Source organism: Vanacampus margaritifer, chromosome 4 (genome assembly GCF_051991255.1).
Source record: "Vanacampus margaritifer isolate UIUO_Vmar chromosome 4, RoL_Vmar_1.0, whole genome shotgun sequence".
NCBI lineage: Eukaryota > Metazoa > Chordata > Actinopteri > Syngnathiformes > Syngnathidae > Vanacampus > Vanacampus margaritifer.
In genome coordinates, this window is record NC_135435.1 from 28,729,155 (window position 1) to 28,749,581 (window position 20,427).

A 20,427-nucleotide genomic window follows, 5' to 3' on the forward strand; every position below is an offset into this window, starting at 1 on the left:
CACTCCCGATTAATCACAAATTTTATATCTGTTCGAAGTGTACAATTTTTTTTCTAGATTTTCATACTCTTGTTAACAAAAGTAAAAAAAAAATGTTAAATCGAAATAGTTAAAATGATTTTTTGACGTCTATAGCCGTCAATGGCAGTGAATGAGTTAACATGGATTTTAAACATAGAAGGGCCAAAACATGCCTTGTAAAGCAAAAACTAGCCACCAGAGGGTGCTAAAACTGCATATATGAAAACCAACCTGACTTTTTTTTTAAACAGATGTGTAACAGACGTCGTGACATGACGACGATGATGTTGTGGCAGTTTAATATTGTCGTTATCGTAACATCCTTAATGTTTAGGGTCTAAAAAAAATTTGATTGTTCGCGGAGAATAATAATAAAAAAAAATTATACAGAAATAGGCACCGCGCAGCGGTCGCTGCTCGGGCTCTAATAATGATAATAATCACATTGCTAATATTGCACCTCTGACAGTATCAAACTAAATTGAGCATAATCATTTCAGTGTAGACATTTTGATGCAACATTTTTAAAGGACCTCAAGGTAGCATAGGGTTAGTAAAAACACAAAGGATAGAGACTGAAAAAGAAGAAGTCTTTTTTTTTTTTTGCAAAGACCTTTCGTCAAGGGCTCTCTATTGTCTACTTCCCCGAGGACAGGTTGTGTCACATGGCGGAGACGACTCATTGTAAAAGAGGCGTCTTTGCCGTGCAGAATATCTCCAGGCGAGATCAAGTTGACACGCCCCCACAGAACCCTCATCTTTGCCCCCACCTGAGGGGTCCACAGGTGTGTACGCTGGTAAAAGATTAAACCGCCACACACGCCCACTGTACAGCTCCAGGAACTTGGCGCACATCCAGATAAAGCACACACGCACGTAACACAACTATAGGTGCACGTAGATACTCATTAACATTCCTTAGCACTGCAGCCTGGCCGGTAGAAATGAGCCGACACGCGCACACGCGCGCGCGCGCACGTCCCATTTGTCCTGTGTGTTGTCTGAGCAAACAGGAGCCCTGGAGAACGGACAGGGCCAATTACAGCCTTTTATCCTCAGAGCACACATCATTAAGGAGTGCTCACACGGACAATGGCGCGCGCACGCACACACCAACGCTGACCCCCTCTCACAGTACACACTTGAACAATCTTGATGGATGTGCTTTAAAAAAAAACTGAAAAAGAAAAAGAAGACTACCAATTATAAATGCATTTTCGGCCTGTCAGGTGGCACAAATGAACTCATTCACTGCCATTGACGGCTATAAACGTCAAAAATTCATTTGAACTATTACTATTTAAAAAAAAATCCACTTTTGTTAACAGGAGTATGAAAACTTTTTGGCGTACATTTAGAACAGATATACAATTTGTGATTAATCGTGAGTTAAGAAGTGAAGTCATGTGATTAATTACGATTAAAATTTTAACCACCTGTCCCCCCTCATTTTTTAATAATCTTTTCTTTAAAATTAATTCACTGCCATTGACTGCTATAAACGTCAAAAATTAATTTGAACATTATCTATTTAACATTTTTTTTCCACTTTTGTTAAGAGTATGAAAACCTAGAAAATAAATATTGTACATTTGGAACAGATATAAAATTTGTGATAAATCATGAGTTAACTAGTGAAGTCATGCAATTTATTACGATTAAAAATTTTAATTGTCTGTCGCCCCAAATTTTTAACAATGTTTTTTAAAAATGTTTTAATGACTTCATGGCAGTGAATGAGTTAAGATAAGATTGCAAAGAATGACTGGATCACAACCATTTTTTGTTTGTTGATCTTTGTGTGTTAAGCCACACGTCCACATTCAGGTGTCTTAACTTCCGCCCCCACTAAAATAGCAAAGAAGTTCAGGCGCCTGGCATCACACTGCTTTCATTGCACAGCACTAAATTTGAAATCTGGCATGTGAACAAGGAATCGATATTCTGCTTCCTTTAATCTGTTGTTACCGGATCCCTGATTTATTAGTCACCAACAAATTGTGCATGTGTATTGTGTCATGTGTTTTTACATCAGTAAAAAGACTCATTCATATTTATTTTCATGGAAATATTGTGCTGATGACATGGTCTAACGTTGTATAATAAAGCGTGTGTGAGTGTGTGTGTATAATGTGTACAAAAAAAAGTCTCAAAGTTCAAGTCCTCATGAAAGCACAATTACAGGCAGCATGTGCTTCTCAACGCTGTAAAAAAAATAAAAATTCAGGCCATTAACATTCACCATAATACTAAGCTCTTTGCATACACCAACGTATGCTTAACTCATACGTTTTTTTTTAAATACTTTGTCCTTCACTCCCAAAAACGTATTTCTATGTTTTTTCTGTTTTTGTTTTTTTTTATGCTAGAACATACAGAAGGCTTTGATACAGCTTCTGACGTGAAAAGGTGGCTTAAAGCAATGGTATTTATTACAAAAAAAACGGTGGCAGCAGAGTATAAGAGATCAACAAGGGCCATGTTGCAACAAGCTCTTTTTGCCAGTGTTTTCAACAGGTTTGTGAACAATGATGAAACTCAACTATATTCTAATGCTAATTGCTGCACAACGAAATCAGATACAAATATACATTTTTTTCCCCTGATGAAATAAGAGACTCTAATCTTTCTTTTGTAGGTTCCATGTTTTTATAGCTTTCTTCAGATTAAGGTTCCTCAATAGCTTTTTTTTTTTTTTTTTTTAACTTGTAGTATGATAGTGTTTACTAAAGTATTGATTTTACTTTTAAACGTAGCACATATTCATATTCAAATTATATCTTTTTTTTATATTTTATATATATATTTTTTTTACAGTGAACGTATATTTGACCCTTCCATTTGGGAAGACTATTTAAGTCGTTTACCTTGGTTGATGACAGCTTTCCGATTGCGTCCGTCTAAGTCGGCTCTTTCGATGACATGGTGCTTGGCGTCCACCCAGTACATGCGGTGGCCAGCGTAGTCGATGGTTAGGCCGTTTGGCCAGAACAGATGAGTGTCCGCAATTACCCGTCGATTCGAGCCGTCCATATTGGCATACTCGATGCGAGGCGTGTTGCCCCAGTCGGTCCAGTAGATCTTACTGAGGAATGAAAAAACAAAAAAAAAAAAACAGCAACGCCACATTAGACAGCTTGTTTAAACCACTGGGAGAGGAGATGCTATTTCCGTGCCACTATAGACAAAAATGAAACTGTGCTCGGGGTCGACAGTTGACGACTTTCAGATGTTTGTATCGCTGCCTAACAACTGATTGAGAGTTCTAAGCTTGACATTTTTCCTGCCACTGCGACATACAGCAAAGTCAGGGAGGGAGTCTTAGCCACTGCTTCTTGTGTGAAATCTTTTCTCCATCCACACACGGCGCTTGCCTGTGGGCACTGCGGTGCTGCCAAACTTTAATCCTCGCTCTGGAACTTCGCTACAACTGGGACACATCCAGAGAGGATAGTGTGCACATGTGAAACCATCTGCTGCGAATCACTTGGCGTGTGCGTGCGTGTGTGTGTGTGTGTGAGCTCCTACCCCTCTATAGGGTGCAGCGCGATGGCCCGGGGCTTCTCCATGTTCTGCCACAGCAGCACCTTGCGATGCGTCCCGTCCAGGTTGGCCACCTCAATGCGGGACGTCCCAGAGTCTGTCCAGTACAATTTGTCGTGGATCCAATCGATGGCAAGCCCGCCTGTTTGAGAGAAAATGGTCCGTTTGAATGTATATATCAGGTATCGGCAGAGATGGGAAGTAACAAAGTACAAATACTTGAGTAGTTTTTTTTTTGGGAGTATTTTAGACTACTTTTTACTTTTCTTCGTTACATTTGATTATCTGTACTTTCTACTCCACACATTATCAAAATAAGGTTGTCACTTTTGTTTTTAACTATTTTTCTCCCAAAAATCATAAAAATATATAAATATATCTGTCCCAAAGACGTATTTATACATGTTCTGTTTGTTTTTTTATGCTAGAGCATACAGAAGGCTTTAATGCAGCCTCTCAACCGCAAAAAAAACGGTTGAAGAAATGATAGTTATTACAAAAACGGCCAGCGGGTGGCAGCAGAGCAAAAGAGATCAACCAGGGCCATGTTGAAAAAGGCTCATTTACCCACAGTTCTACACAGATTTGCGAATAATGATGAAACTTAGCGATATTGTAATGCTAATTACTGCAAAACGGAAACAGATAGAAATATACTTTTTTTCCTGATGAAAGAAGAGACTAATCTTTCTTTTGGTAAGTTCCATGATTTTATAGCAATTATTCTGTGGGCCTTGCAAAATCAGTCAACATCCAGTAAAACAGCCGGGAATGAAGTGGGTCGCTTCAGTGTAAATGGCTGGGAGTGAATTGGTAAAGTGGCAAAGAAAGAGAAAACGAGAAACACACTAGCCGCTAGCGGAAGACAGCCGGAACATATTTGATAAATGAAGATTTTGATTTGTGTCTTGTTTGCGGCGGCGCCCACCTGGGCTCTCCAGGCCAGTGGAGACGACCTCTTCCACATTGGACCCGTTGAGGTTGGCCTTCATGATGCGGTCCAGGGTCACGTCTGACCAGAAAACCAGCTCTTGGCTGTGATGGAAGTCGAGAGCGATGGCATTCTCAAGGTTGTTGAGCAGCAACGTGTACTCGGAGCGGTGTGGCAGAACCTGACGGATATCGATTCGATTGGCAAATAACAGCACCGGCTCTGGACCTGTGGAAATCAAAAACAAAGACTGAAATATACATGGGAATGGAAATATTTTGGGCAAAAAGCATTGAACATTTTTGTCATTTAAGTGGTAGGTTCATTATAACGACAGTCAGTTAGGATTTGCACTCTAAAAACAGTTGGGTCAAAAGTAACCCAATTATGGATAAAAAATGGACCGATCCACTTTATGGGTCAATTTGGCCCAACTTTCTGGGTTGTTTTATACAAAATGACCTATTTTTTGGAAAGGATCTGACCAATATTTATGAGTTGTTTTACACTAAAAGACCAATTTCTTGACTCAATTTTGGTTCAAATTGACCCAAGTAGAGAATTGGTCCATTTTTGACCCATAGTTGGGTTATTTTTGACCCAACTGTTTTTAGAGTGCAAATCCTGACTGACTGTCAGTTATAATGAAGCTGTTTTTAGAGTGTACTTCTTCTTCTATTACACTACACTTCTGTACTTTTTCTTCTGCTACTACACTTTAAAAACAGTTGAGCCAAAAGTAATCCAATTATGAATCAAAAATGGACCGATACACTTTATGGGTCAATTTGACCCAACTTTCTGGGTTGTTTTATACAAAATGACCTATTTTTTGACCCAAGTAAAGGATCTGACCAATATTTATGAGTTGTTTTACACTAAAAGACCCATTTTTTGACTCAAAGTTGGTTCAAATTGACCCAAGAAGAGAATTGGTCCATTTTTGACCCATAGTTGGGTTCTTTTTGACCCAACTGTTTTTAGAGTGCAAATCCTGACTGACGGTCAGTTATAATGAAGCTGTTTTTAGAGTGTACTTCTTCTTCTATTACACTACACTTCTGTACTTTTTCTTCTGCTACTACACTTTAAAAACAGTTGAGCCAAAAGTAATCCAATTATGAATCAAAAATGGACCGATCCACTTTATGGGTCAATTTGACCCAACTTTCTGGGTTGTTTTATACAAAATGACCAAAAAAAAAATTGGCCCAAGTAAAGGATCTGACCAATATTTATGAGTTGTTTTACACTAAAAGACCCATTTTTTGACTCAAAGTTGGTTCAAATTGACCCAAGAAGAGAATTGGTCCATTTTTGACCTCATAGTTGGGTTATTTTTGACGCAACAGTTTTTAGAGTGTGGATTTAACTCTGTTCTGCAGCATCTGACGTAGCAGCTCAATCCTCACAACATCGAAACTAAATCTACTCCAGAACTTCAGAATATGTTGCAGGCCCTGCAGCCAGCAAATGGATAACTACCACTGAAGAAAATATCCACAATATGCAACGTTTTTTAACTTGTGGTCAAAACTTGCCCGTGTCATGTCAAAGTGAGAGTAAAGTGTATCTTTCTTTACCCAGCGCCTTGCAGCTACGCTTGTCAGGCCGCAGCTCGTAGCCCTGAACGCACCAGCACTGGAAGCCGCCCTCTACGTTGGTGCAGCCCTGGCTGCAGTAGCCGTCTTCGGCACACTCGTCCACATCTGGAACGCGCCATAAAGGCAAAAAAAAAAAAAAAAAGAAGAAAAAAAGAAAAGGGGGCGGGACTATGAGACGTCAGAATAAAACTTCTAGTCAAGGGTCATGCTAAAGAATAGTGCAGATTTTCCTTCATTGTTTCATTTCATAACATTTGATTTCATGCGGAAGAGTTTTATTTAAAAAAAATTAATAAAAATCTGAACGGCATCATACTAACGCGTTTTAACTATTGTGTCCTGCACATGTAGCTAAATAAAATAATAGAAACACCTCAGTATGATGAAAAGCCATTCATCATCAATGTTTTTAATAATTATATATAATAATAATAATAATTAAATAGAATTTTTTAACCTAATTCTGGTTACTTAATTCTGTCTGTTAGCGAGAGCCACTACATCGTGATAACTTACATTGATGTTTCTGCATTTGGCAATTCATTATTATATTATATTATTAGTATGGGATTTTTTTTAATGGGCTTTAGGTGAACTGATGAATACACACACGCACGCACGCACGCACGCACGCACACACACACACACACACACACACACACACTCACCCACATACAAAAAAAAAATATATATATATATATATATATATATATATATATATATATATATATATATATATATATATATATGTATATATATTTTAAAAAAAAAAGAGAGAGAGAAAAAAAAACTTTTTTAATTTATTTTTATATTTTTTTTTAAAAAAGGAGAGCAATGATGATGTCAAATCGAATGAACAATACTGAGCTCTCCTGGAAGAATTTTTTTTATATATATAATACTAGGGCTGTGCAGTTAATCGAAATTCAGTTACAATTACAATTATTAAACTCTACAATTAAAAAACATAATATATATATATATGTAATCGTAAAAAAACTACATTATTAATATAAAATTTTGAGTTGTTTAAATCTATACATTAGCACCTTTATAAATTTTTTTAAATAACTACAGTAATTTAATACATTTTGTTTCATCCAAAAGGAACTTGCATCATTAGTGTTTCAAAGAATCGTATTTGTTTTAAATGAATATTTTTTATTTGTTTTTTACGTTAAAACATTTTCTTGTTTTCTACCAAAAAATAAATGATCGTCCTACTGCACAGTGCACAAGCTGCACTCCAACATCAAGTTTTTTGCCAACATATAAATAAATAAATAAACAAATAAATATTGTTTTAAATTCTCTTTTCATTATAGTTTTTTTTTTAAATTGGTCTTAATATTTTTAAATGCTCAAACATTTTCTTGTTTTGAACCCAAAAAGTAATCGTTTGAATAATCGTGATTTTAATTATTGCCAAAATAATCGTGATTATAATTTTTTTCCGTTATTGATCAACCCTAATTTCAACTGAGCATTATTATGTTTACATTAGCAGACATTTCGATGTAGCTCTTGCATTGCGTCCCAAAACTTAACAATTTTTATTACTCCTTATATTGTTTCTGGACATACTTTCTTTTCTTGTTAAATCATTAACCATGCATACTATCATTTTGACTAACATATTATATTAGTCACGAGTTATTTGTATCAAGCTGTTCAACACCTAATGTCTCAGGTTTCAGGAATGTGTAATGATACACAACATAACTAAACAACTGACCAGTCATTGGTGTGTTGACGATGTCAAATGCGTACACACACGCGCGCGCACGCACACACACACACACACACACACACAAATACCCTGGCAGGATCTGCCGTCATCCATCAGTCGGTATCCGGTGTGACAGGTGCACTGGACCAGTCCTCGGACCATCTGACACTTCTGGGAGCACCCGCCGTTATTCTGGTTGCAGTTGCCGTCACTGGAGCGTGGACCTGGATGGAAACACATCACAAACATTGCAGACTGACTTAGTTTGTGTGCTCAGTGTGTACAAATGTCCCAACCGTATTTGTGTTCTTTTTTCGATATCCCGCTTCTTTGTAGTCTGCTATGATGGTGTTGTTGAACTTAATAGTGCCTATAACGGGGGTCAGCAACCAAACAAAACAGTATAGACATATGGTCATTTTTGGCCTCTCTTCTTCCTTTTTTTTTGGGACACTTTATGGCTATTTTGTTGACATTTTTCCCGCCTTTTTTTTTTTGCTATTAATTTTCTGACATTTGGGGGAATTTTGTGGACATTTTATGGTAATATTTGGGATTTCTTCTTTTGTTGTTGGATATTTTATAGATACTTTTTGAACATTTTCTGGGCTTTTTTAAAATGACTATTATAATGAATTTTTTAATGACTTTTTCACAATTCCAAAGACATTTTATGGTAATTTTCTGTCTTCATTTAATTGTTACTTTTTGAGCGTCTTCTGTTCTCCCTTTTTTTAAAATAATTTTGGGCAATTTGTGTAAATTTTATGGTAATTTTCTTTTGGGACTTTTAGGTATTTTTAAAAATGTTTTCATCTACCCTTTGTGTCTTTATGACTAAAATGTTTTAAATATTTAATTATTTATTTTTAAAATTTTAAAACAATGCATTTAAATAATATTTTATGCAAAAAATGTAAATAAATATGTAAAATAAATTGCTACTATCCCCCCCCCAGAGCTGCAGGTTGCAGATCCCTGGCCTATAACATGGAGCCCTTACTGCAGTGCTTCTTAACCTGGGTTCGATCAAACCCCAGGGGTTGGGTGAGTCAGTCTCAAGGGTTCAGCGGTGGTCAAGACACGCACCCGACTCATATGATTCACGATGATACGGCCCCCGCTTGACTGCACATGTATAACGGAACGTTTGGTGTTCCACAGGGTTCAATTCCAGGGCCTTTGCTGTTTTCTAAATATTTTTTTTTTAATCACAGGCAGAAACTTACGACATTCATGGTGTGGAAGTTCATCAGTCCCGTCTTCACAGTCGTTGACCTCATTGCAAACCTTCCTCTGACCAATACAGCGGCCGTTCCCACATTGGAACTGGTCTGGAGCGCAAGGTGACGTCTCTGCGGGGACACCAACAGGAAGCTCATTTCATTTTGTGTTGACAGAACACGCCACTGAATACAGCAAGACTCCTCAGCGTTGTTCGAGATGTATGCAGTGCCATGAGACATTTTCTTTCTGTGCCTCAATTTTCAGGAAGAAGTGAGGGCAGAAAACTTTCAAAACTGTCTCCATCTATGTTCCTTAGATCAGTGGTCCCCAACCACCGGGCCGTGGGTCATTTGGTACCGAAAGAAAAAAAATGCATTATTTTAATTTTTTTCGAAAATGATGTTTTATTTTGAAAAGTGGGCGGATTCTGTCTGTTACATCCGTCTCACTTGACGCACTTCAAGGCCGCTACACCACACGTCACATGATACGTCACGCTAAATTGAATTCCAAGCTAGCAAAATGAGCAAAAAACAAACTTCTTTAAAAAGTTTCTTTGCGAAGGGGAAACGGTCCAATGAAGGGACAGAAGAGGAACCTGGACCCTTATTTTGAAGGTATGTTTAAACGCTACCATAGCGACCAGAGTGTGTTGCATTGTTTTGGGGCAGAAACGATGTTGCTCATGTGATGTTCTGTTGTTGGTGCGACGTTACGGACACCGTTAATAAAGTTGCACATGATTACACAGTAGATTTACGTTGATTATTACTATAGAGAAAATACCACAGTTTTTTTCTTGTCATTTTATTTAGTTTTTATCAGCTAAACCTTTAGATTGGGCCGTGAAAATATTGTCAGACATTAAACCGGTCCGTGGTACAGAAAAGGTTGGGGACCACTGCCTTAGATGATCATGGTCTGTCCAACGTACAGACCAGTTTATTTTATTTGTGCATGTCTCGGTCCAACAAATGGCGAGATTATAAACCAAATGTTGAAAAAGAGACACTAAGGCTCAACTGAAAACAAGAGTTGACTTTGTTGAGAGTTCCCGTTGCCATGACTGCAAGTTACATTTGGGCTATATTTAGCTGCTGAAAAGATGATAGCAAGCGCAGTCCCACCAGTTTTTTCACAGCCCTCTTCGTCACTGCGGTCTGAACAGTCATCTTCGCCATCGCATCTCCATGACAACCGGACGCAGCGTCCTGTTCCACACCGAAATTGGTCAGCTGTGCACATGGACGTGGCTGCAGAACAATTCAAATAAGAGGAAGGCGTGACTGGAAATCACAGCAGATACAGCAGCCCACAGCACAAGTATGCGTTCTGCGTTCAACTGACAAAAGTGGCTACTGAAAGAGGAATAAAATTATTCTTTGTCCTCTTTGCGTGTTCCAAAACTTGAAGACAGATTTAATGTAAGAAAAAAACACCTTTGCAAAAATGATTTTAATCTAACAGAGATCTCTGGACATCGTAACAGACTCCAATTCATCACTTAACAGGTGGAATTCAGAGCGCCGAATGTGTCTCTTCCGCGTGTAAAATGGCTTCTTATAGTTAAAACCGACCGCCTCTCTTTCATTTGTAGACAAAACATACTCTCTGGGTACTTTTCCGTGAGCGATGGCGAAAACAGAGTCAGGGGTGCGTGTTCAAAACAGATTCTGTTCTCAAGGACCAAATGTGTCTTCCCACAGAGAAGGAACTTCTAGACCAAATAACATGTCCCAGCTTAAGGTCAAATCATACTGAGCTCAACACTACCCGCCCCACACGTCTACAAAACCTTTCAACATGGTTAATATAAAGAATTAAGATGTTAATAATGTATAACAATGGTTAATATATGAAAATAAAGAATTTAAATGTTAATAATATCTAACACTACTCACTGCAATTCATCTCATCGGACTGATCGTCGCAGTCGAACTCGCCGTCGCACCTCCAGCCTGCATTGATGCACATCCCGCTGCTGCACATGAACTCAACAGACCTGCACGGCTGGTGGGACGCTGCACACAAAAAAACACGCGTGTTGCCATCCGGATCACGACAAAGGACATACATCGTTTTGGTGCCTTATGAAACTTTGAAGCTGATTTGAGAAGGTCATTTTAGTTCACGGAGGAAAACGATTCCATTTGATTTCACTACTTTGCAATTCATTCCTTCCCTTCCCCAAGCTGAATCATACTCTAGAGAGACTGATCATGGTTATGAACCACATGGCCATCAAAAATGTAGTGAAAATGAAAAAAATGCTCCCCTTAGCGGCTAAAACAGCAAACACTCTTTTTACAGTCTTTGTTCCGTGGCTGTTTTGCATATTTGCAAAGTTGAGTAGCGCTAAATGTCTTTTTCAAGTTTATTGCCTCCAATGAAATTTTATTTGTCTCTTTCTCAGCGCGGACAAGGAAGGAGAGGGAGGGAGGGGGCAAGACGAAATACCACAAACACAAATGACTTTTTGTTATGATTATTGCGCTTTGTCCGAAAAGAGAAAAAGAAAAAAGGATGTACTGGTTTGCCCCAACGACAACATGGTTAGCCCACGGGTCTGTTCTAAAAAATAGGCTGACAATAATGGGCCACTGGGACTTACTAATAATTAAATACAAGAAGAATGTTAACATGTATTTATTTTTAAACATAATTTGATACCCGTATCTTATGTACTAATTATTCTACATTTTGTTTAAAATAAAATTGATTCAATGGGGAAAACAATACTGTTTTTATGTACCAAAATATTTATATAGAAAAACAAAAAGGCATGTATCAGCAAATCTAATTTCATGTTTTTTTAATGCCGTTTTTAATGCAACTTAAAACTAATTATTGCCCATGTCATATTGCATATACACACACACTTATATGCAGATACTCCTTATGTATTAGGGCTGTCAGTCAATTACAATTTTTAATCGTAATTAATGGCACGATTCCCATAGTTAAAGGTAAATCTCTACCACTAGATGGCATTTGTGTTTCATGGTGGACAATGGTGATAGAAAGATTTTTTTTTCAATGTAAATTACAACTACAGTAATTTCTGGACTATAATCCGCTACTTTTTTCACTTGCATTCGACCCTGCAGCTAATACAAAGGTACGAACGAGAGACAGAACGAGAACGAGACAATTTGCACCCTCGTTATGGAAAAGAAAGTAGTGGAAACCCGGTGTGGTAACATTAAAATATCAACATATAGTCTGGTGAGGCTTCTATGTGTAACAAACTCGAGTATTCCCCAAATTTAGCTAGCGCGGCTTATAGTCAGGTGCGCCTTATAGTCCAGAAATTACAGTAGTCAACAGTTCTTACAATTACATATATTTTTTAATGAAAATTATGTATTTGTAGGGATTGGCGACTAATTATTTACAATGAATAATATATATTTTTTAAATATATTTAATCACATTTATTATTGCTGAATTGTGTTATAGTGAGTCCTTTGCACAATTTTGTATGTAAAATAAATCAGGAACAATTTAATTAAATTGCATTAAATACAATGTCCAGTTGATGTAAAGACATGTTTACATTAACCGGACTGGGGCTCAGTCATGCAGGAAGAAAAAAAAAAGGTAAATCAGAATCATTACAACATTTCTTGGTAAAACGAAGGGCTAAGATTCAGCAAACTAAGAGCTGTCTCAATACTTGACTCCATCTTGCGTAATTGACTCAACAGCTAGCCGTCTTACTTTTACAGCTCATATATCACTCCTTGCAATGAAAGATGGAAGAGAGGCTCCAACTGGCAGCAGATGAGGGCGGAGGTGGAAAGGGAGATTAAAGCTGAATCAAACACAAGCTTCCTAAATCATGTGCGCGCATTTCTCTGACATGTTTTCTCCTGACAGCACGCGTCTGTTCCCCTTGAAGAAGGGGGCCGGCGATAACGCAAACGGCAAGGCGGGGAGGGAAGGCAAAAGAAGAAGGGAGACACGGTCGCTGCTTCAAGCCTGCCGCTGCGGGCTTATCAGCTGGCTGACAGAAGACAGAGATGATCAAAACAGCAGGTGTTTTTCAAAAGAGGGAGAAATTGTATAGGCAACAAGAATATATGTGTGCGGTGCAGTTACTTTCAGACATATACGCTAGTGGTGTACGCTATTCAACCCGTTTCATCCCAAACACAGTAATGCACTTTCATGTAATTTGCCATGTAGCCGCTAGCTAGCAAGGCATGTGAATCTCAATCTGTGTGTTTACTAGGGGTGTGCCCAAAAAAAAAATCGATTCTCATTTAGTACAATTCAGAATCGATTTTGAATGTCCCAAAATCGATTTTTCTTTGACTGCCAAAAACGTTAAATAACGTTTAGTAAAATCCTATGGAGGAGTGCCAAAGACGTTAAAAGACGGGGGGGGGGGTTTTCAAAACAGAGGTGAAACTAACCATTTTCTATTGTTGATTACTGAAAAACGGAATAAGTTAGAAACAAACTTTTTTTTCTGATGAAAGATGAGAGTCCAATCTTTCATTTGGTAGTATGTGTGTTTCCATAGTCCAAACACATAATTTTCTGTGGACCTTGAAAGATCAGTCAAAAATGCTTAAATCGGCTGGCACCCACGGCATCCCTTTTCTGAAAACGTCTGGCAGTCAAAGAGTTAGATTATTTCATACCATCTTGCGTTTGTTTGTGTGTGCCATTATTGGGAGCACTGTTCATGTTGTACACGATTTGGTCACTGTGTGGTTGCGCGCATTCTGATACACTGTTAAGTTGTAGCCACATTAGCGAGTAAAAGGAAAAAGTCACGATCAAAATATTCCAATAACAGTTGTTTTTTTTTTTGCAGCGTAGGAAGAGCATATGCCGGTGAGTAATGTTAAGATACTTCTCTGTATACATTCCTGAAGCGTTTTGCATTAAAAGCCGTTCTTTTGAGTGATAAAAGTGCCACGAGTAGCGCGCTAATTAGCATTAGCGAGTCCGACTGGAGTAGCTCATGACGATTCTTTGCACATCTTTAAATTGAAGCAGAAATCATTGTCAATCAAATCATTTTGAATAAGAATCGTTCTGAATCGAAAAACGACTGAATCGAATTGCAGACCCAAAAATCGGAATAGAATAGAATTATGAGTCAAATATTCCCACCAATAGTATTCACATGAGAAGTGGCAAGATAGTGAGTGAGAGACAGTTTTTGCCTAACAAAGCAGCCTTCATGTGTCTGGAGATCCTACGGAATGCTGTACGAAGACGAGGAATGCCTCGTGTGTGTGTGTGAAACAAACTCTTCTTTTTTCGTCTCGCACTGCTGAGTGAATGCTTAAAGGTTTCAAAAACGGATTCACATTGTATGAGCGAGTCAAAAGTGTAAAGTTGCATTGAAAACTCCGGACATGGGAGGAAAGGAGGAACAGAGAGAACCGCGCAGGCTACTGGTGACCTTGGTGACGCGCAAACGATGACAGGAAAGCTTGAAGCCATGCTTATCACAGGGTAGATAAAAACATCAAAAGGAAAACCGATCAGTATGTGTGTGTGCGTGAGTGAGTGAGTGTTGATATGCGTCAAGATAATTTGCAAACAACCCTCTAAATAGTTTAATTATAGATGCGGGAATTTTTCTAGTTATAGAGCATGTAGAAATCTGCCACTTTATAAAGTCGCAAATTTTCTTTTCAAGTTTCTTCTTGCAAATTTGCCAAAATAACTACGACAGCGTATTAGGGTCACTTATAAATATATATAAATATATATATATATATATATAAATATATATATATATATATATATATATTTACTTTATTATTACTTTATTTATTTATATATTTATATTTATATATATATATATATTTGCCAAATTTGCCACTTTATAAAATCGCAAATTTTCTTTTCAAGTTTCTTTTTGCAAATTTGCCAAAAATAACTACGACGACAGATTAGGGCCACGTATAAAGATATTTTGTTTTTTAGAGGGCGGGAGCAATATTTAGAGAAAAAACAACTCAAAAATTTGCCACTTTATAAAGTCGCAAATTTACGAGTTCCCATACTTTTACAGTACATTTACATTTCAAAAACTAACTATAATAAAAAAATCCTAAACTATAATACAGTAACCCTGGGCAGTAATGGACAACTTACAGCAATCGGACTCGTCGGACCAGTCTCCGCAGTCGTCGTCTCCGTCACAGTGGTAGATGTCCAGGATGCAGCGGCCATATGCGCACTGGAACTCCTCAACGCTGCAGGTGGCCGCCATCACATCGGAGGCTGCGCGCACGCACGCACGCACACATACGGTAAACAGATGACAGGGTTCAGAAATACGTTTTGAAGTGGAAGTTCTGTTAGAGATGAAATGAAGGGAAGGATGATTGAAGATCAGAATGCGCATCTGCGTTCACTTCCTGATGATTTCATCCCCTCATGTACCCTTTCGGCCCCGTCATTTATCGTGATGTTTAAATTACCTTCAGAATTGACGTTGTGTAATCACAAATGCAATTCCCTCTAAAATCTTGATCATAAGGACCCTTGATACCACTTTTTTTCCCCAGACAGATACCAGTACAAGCACTAATTTCTTCAGTAGTACCAATAACATTAGTACTTTTCATACTAAAAATGTCCCCCAAAAAACGACAGATACCCCAAAATCGAATTTTTTCCGTGAAATTGCAAGAAAGGCAATTTTCTATTCTTCTAATTTCTAGTTTGTGATCATAAAACGGCCACAAGAGGTCGCGAGTACCAATACCTGGTATCGGTACTCGCACATCCCTAATCTTGATGCCTTGATAACATTTTTGTCCTTTCATTTGTGAATATCTCCTACCTTCTGGGCTACTATAAAGGTGACTGGAGGTGTCACAATTAATCAATTAATCGACAACTAATCGGTTATCAAATTAATCGACAAACACTTTAACAATCGAATAGCCCTCTTTAACTTAAAATTGTCCAATTTCTCTGATTTCATCCTCTTTCTCCAATTTTTCTATAATTTCAGTAGTCCTTCATGAAAGCAAACTTATTATCTTTTACGTTGAATCAAAATAAGAAAATTGCAAACATCTGCTTTTACTTTGGAAAACAATGACCAAACTAGGAACACTTTCAAAAGTTTGGCTAGTACATCAATCCCTCTCGTTCATTTTTAAAACACTAAACATTCAATTTTGTAATACACATGAATGAAATATACAATTTTCTTTAATTAATCGATGGAATAACTAATAGAATAATCGATTAAAAAATTTTCCAACAATGACAGCCCTAGCAGTAATTGAAAAAATTATATATAAAAAAAAAAGATGATTAGCTTTTGAGTAAGAACAAGAAGAACGCACGATAATCTTGGGCACACAAACTTACGGCAGTTTTCCTCATCTGACCCGTCCTTGCAGTCCGTGTCTCCATCACAGTACCAGTGCTCAGCAATGCAGCTGCCGTCTGTGCAGCGAAACTCCTTGTCTGAACATTTGCGCATGTCTGGAAGGACCCAAATCAAAAGTTTTAGAACACTTTTTTTATTTTATTTTTTTTTTAAATAAGCCCAGCAGTTTTGCACTCACCACACTGCTCATCACTATTGTCCCCGCAGTCGTTGTCTCCATCACAGTGCCAGAGGCTGCGGATGCAGTAGCCGTTTTGGCATTGAAACTCATCTTCCTCGCATTCTCGAGGTGCTGGAGAAAAAGATATTTCCACATGAGTTGTATATATAATCTCAGAAAATAAAATAAATACAAAATCATCCGAAAATTAGGCAATGTTAGCGGTAAAAAAAACAAGCTTGTTTCACTTTTACTAGCGAATAAACGACGTTGGCCAGTAAAATTAAGGATGCCACCAATCAGGGGTGTTAGGAAAAAAAACGCCTTTTTGAGAGCGATTATTGGGGGGGGCGTAGTATACTTAGGTGCATATTGTACATAGAATTTCACAGTACGTGCATTATATATTATATTGCGTGTGTTACGGTAGCCAGGTTTACATTCAGACTTTTTTTTTTTTTTTTTCCTGGAGAGCTCAGTATTGTTCATTCGGTAATTTTACCGATTTGACATGTCATCAACATTGCTCTCCTTTTTTTTTTTTTATATATATATATATATATATAATTTTTTGGGGGGTATTTTTTTTTTGTATGTGGGTGAATATGTGTATGTGCGTGCGTGCGTGCGAGTGTGTGTGTATTCATTAGTTCACCTAAAACCTATAAAAAAAAATCCCATACCGTTCCCCTAAACCGAACACTTTTTTTTCCATTCCTATCAGCGGTCAACGTGTCACGTCATCTATTCCGATTTCCATTTACATGCTCGACTACATTAATCAGATCAATCGTTTTTACAGCCACAAGCACAGATCGATGTAAACATCGCATGATTTATCAAGATGGAGTTCAGTCCTATATTTAGCACAGCAGTTGAGACTTTTATTAACGAAACAGCCTGATTAAAAACAAGCGCTCCTTTGAAGACGAGCTCTGGTCGGAATTTGGAAGTCGTCATTTTCAAGTGCGCAAAATCGAAAATGATGACAATACTACGCGTTGACGTCAAGGCAGAAACTGTGCCGATACTTTGACGTCTGTTCAGCTTGGGATCTAATCGGACTACAAGGCTCTCTGTAAAACTCGGTTAGTGTCCTACCTTTCAACTCCCAAAAAGAAAAAAACTCAATGAAAAAGAATAACAGACGGATTTAGAAACACATCCAAGTGCATTACAGAGCAAATTCTACACAGTCCATCCCATCAAGTTTATAACCACGTTGACATTTGATGAAATTTATTGCTCGGAGAATTCATTAAAAGAAAAAGAAAAAAAAAATCAATAAACGGAATAAAATCCCATTTGATTTATATGCAAAGCCGGTTGAAATTTACAACTGCCCCCGCTAAGCCCCACAGCTTGATTTATGCCTTAATTGGGAACCCTGGCTGCATTATAAAAGGAAATGCTATTTCACAAGACAGTTAACCTTGAGACTGGACATAAAAGACATTTGTCATCCACGGCCCCCGCTTACATGACGTAGTTAGAGAGAAGTCACTGACTCGAGTCAACTTTTAGCACCACCACTTTGACATTGTTTCCGTTTTCCACCTTTTTTTTTTACTAAGCCAAACTCCTCCATCTTTAATGAATCACACCCCGATTGATTAAAGTACTGAATGCATTTTTTCAAAAACGCAGTCTACAGTTACTGCCCTGAATCGATGGCAAATCCCAGCTTCACTAGCCCGGGGGTAGAGTAAACACGTTAGTCGAGGGGAACCGATGACGGATGGCTCAAGGCAGACGGCGATCTATAATTTATCATTGTTGTGCGTGTTTGTGTGTGTGTTTTGTGCGAGAGACAAACAGAAAGAGATCAAGAGAGACGGAAAACACGGAGACGTTGGGGGAAGCAGAGACTTCGGTTTTTAGGTTTCAACTCTTTCAAAGCAATGTTGCGGCTTCAAAGTGAGAGTCCACTGGGGACTGCAGTGACATGATACGGACCAGTTCTGGAATGTGTGCATCTGAATCATAGATCACAGATCTATGATATGCGCTATGCCCTGCGGAGGTGGCACAATTCTCGGAATCGGTGATTCCGTTGAACTGATTCCGTGGATACGTGAGCTCCTTGCGCAGCGCACACACTTCAGCGTTCACAATATGGAGTCTTGACTCGATGAAAACAAAATGGTGGGCAACTGGGAATTCTGTCAATATTGACCGTCAATGACGGATGGCCGTTTTGTTGACGATGAACGAATGATGGGAAACTTTGAAAAATTGACGCACTACGCATTATTGCCCAAAGTAAATGTAATCATCAATAACCGGATCAGTACCGATGGACCTTCTCAGCCTGTCAATAGTTGGATTTCCATCCACCCATTTTTATTCAAATTTTCAAGAAATGCGGCAATAAAACCGAATGGAAACGCCAGAAATTCGAAAAAGGGCCCCAAAAAGGTTTTTACGCTTTAGAGGGGGTGGATTTTGAAGCTTATAGAAAAAAGGAAAACACAAATTTTGGCTATGGAAGCAGGTTTTGCGAATATATGCTGGCAAGACTGGATTCACGTTGCACGTTTTGACCGGATATGACGTCACACGTACATTTGTAGTCCCAAAGCAATGTCAGACAATAAAGTAAGGTATGTTTGGGGGGGGGACGAATATGAATGCTATATTTTAGATGGAAAACAGCAAAGAAACGCTACGCTTATCAAGAATTACAAAACAAAACTCATAGACGTCAGTCGCTTCCTGGTCTTCTTCTTCTTTTAAATTACTGGTGGATCACGTCTGTATGGTGTATAGCGCCACCTACAGCGACGGAGTCCCCTCTCAATATTTAGGATGGAAACCAGCATAAGTCGCATGTCCGTTTTGCACATTTTCAGTAAATTCTCAGAAAAAAATTCGAAACAATTGGATGGAAACCTGACTAATGACGGACCGCCATTTCGCTGACGGACCGAGCCGCTCTTTTTCTCCTGCAGTAAACGATTAAACACACACTTACCCGTTATGCTAACTTGCTCGCACGCCATTCTCGAAGCCTTCCGTCTTGGGACTCTATCCCGCTACTGCTGGCTGCTAGCCGTGTCGTAAAAAGCTCGGGTGACAACAGACTGACTGCGATGTTGAGGTTTTCCTCCTGTTGTAAATTCCTCATTATTGTTATGTTTATTAGCATTAGCTTAGTGCTCAGTTCATTTATATGATATGTTAGCTAAGGTGGTCCTTCAGGGCGCCATTTTACATCAGGCAGGTTATTGAACAGCAAAGTTGTCCTAAAAATGGGACATACTGAGTCCGTCCGACAAACTGTGTCAAGTCGGAAATAGTGATGACAAAATGTAATTTAGTAAGACGGAAGCTTGATTAAAATAACATTGACGGTTTGAAAATTACACATTGGGTCAGCTTGAAATATTTAATGATTGACGATGATGGAAAGGTGTCAAAACTTATTGATGCGCCGACCTCTGATATTTTCCATAAAATGAGCTTCTATACAAAATTAGAAAAGGTACTAATTTCGGTGCATAATTTTTGGTACAACAACAAATTCAAAACTCGGGTTGCTCAAAGGTGAACTGCCAGGCTTCCCATTCTGTGCTGAGCTTTTTCCAGGTTCATACTGTGCCCCCCAAAGGGGCAGAGATTGAGCCTCGTTTTCCCCTCCCCCAGACGGCTTGTGAATGAAGGAATTGCCATTTTAAGCATCAATAAAGTAGTCTGAATGAATTTTTAGGACATCTATACAATATGTGAGGAAGAATGACTTACACCAAGTTGTGTATATAAAGTGTGAATGAAATTAAATAAACATACTCTACCTCGTACATTTATTGACAAACCTGATTGCATTCATACTTC

At 38.3% G+C, this 20,427-nt stretch overlaps 1 protein-coding gene across 3 annotated transcripts in view; it reads right to left on the minus strand.

The window, feature by feature from the left end:
* The window catches only part of lrp4 (low density lipoprotein receptor-related protein 4), a 100,838-nt gene that overhangs the window by 15,764 nt on the left and 64,647 nt on the right, over positions 1-20,427 (minus strand). For all 3 annotated transcript variants that reach the window (XM_077564158.1, XM_077564157.1, XM_077564156.1), the window contains exons 4-14: positions 16,612-16,725; positions 16,412-16,528; positions 15,179-15,307; positions 10,957-11,076; positions 10,183-10,308; positions 9,058-9,183; positions 7,918-8,052; positions 6,079-6,204; positions 4,493-4,723; positions 3,550-3,706; positions 2,889-3,106 (exon numbers count right to left, since the gene is read on the minus strand). In XM_077564158.1, coding sequence (XP_077420284.1) covers positions 2,889-3,106; positions 3,550-3,706; positions 4,493-4,723; positions 6,079-6,204; positions 7,918-8,052; positions 9,058-9,183; positions 10,183-10,308; positions 10,957-11,076; positions 15,179-15,307; positions 16,412-16,528; positions 16,612-16,725 — 1,599 coding nt within the window. The remainder of the gene's footprint in view (positions 1-2,888; positions 3,107-3,549; positions 3,707-4,492; positions 4,724-6,078; positions 6,205-7,917; positions 8,053-9,057; positions 9,184-10,182; positions 10,309-10,956; positions 11,077-15,178; positions 15,308-16,411; positions 16,529-16,611; positions 16,726-20,427) is intronic.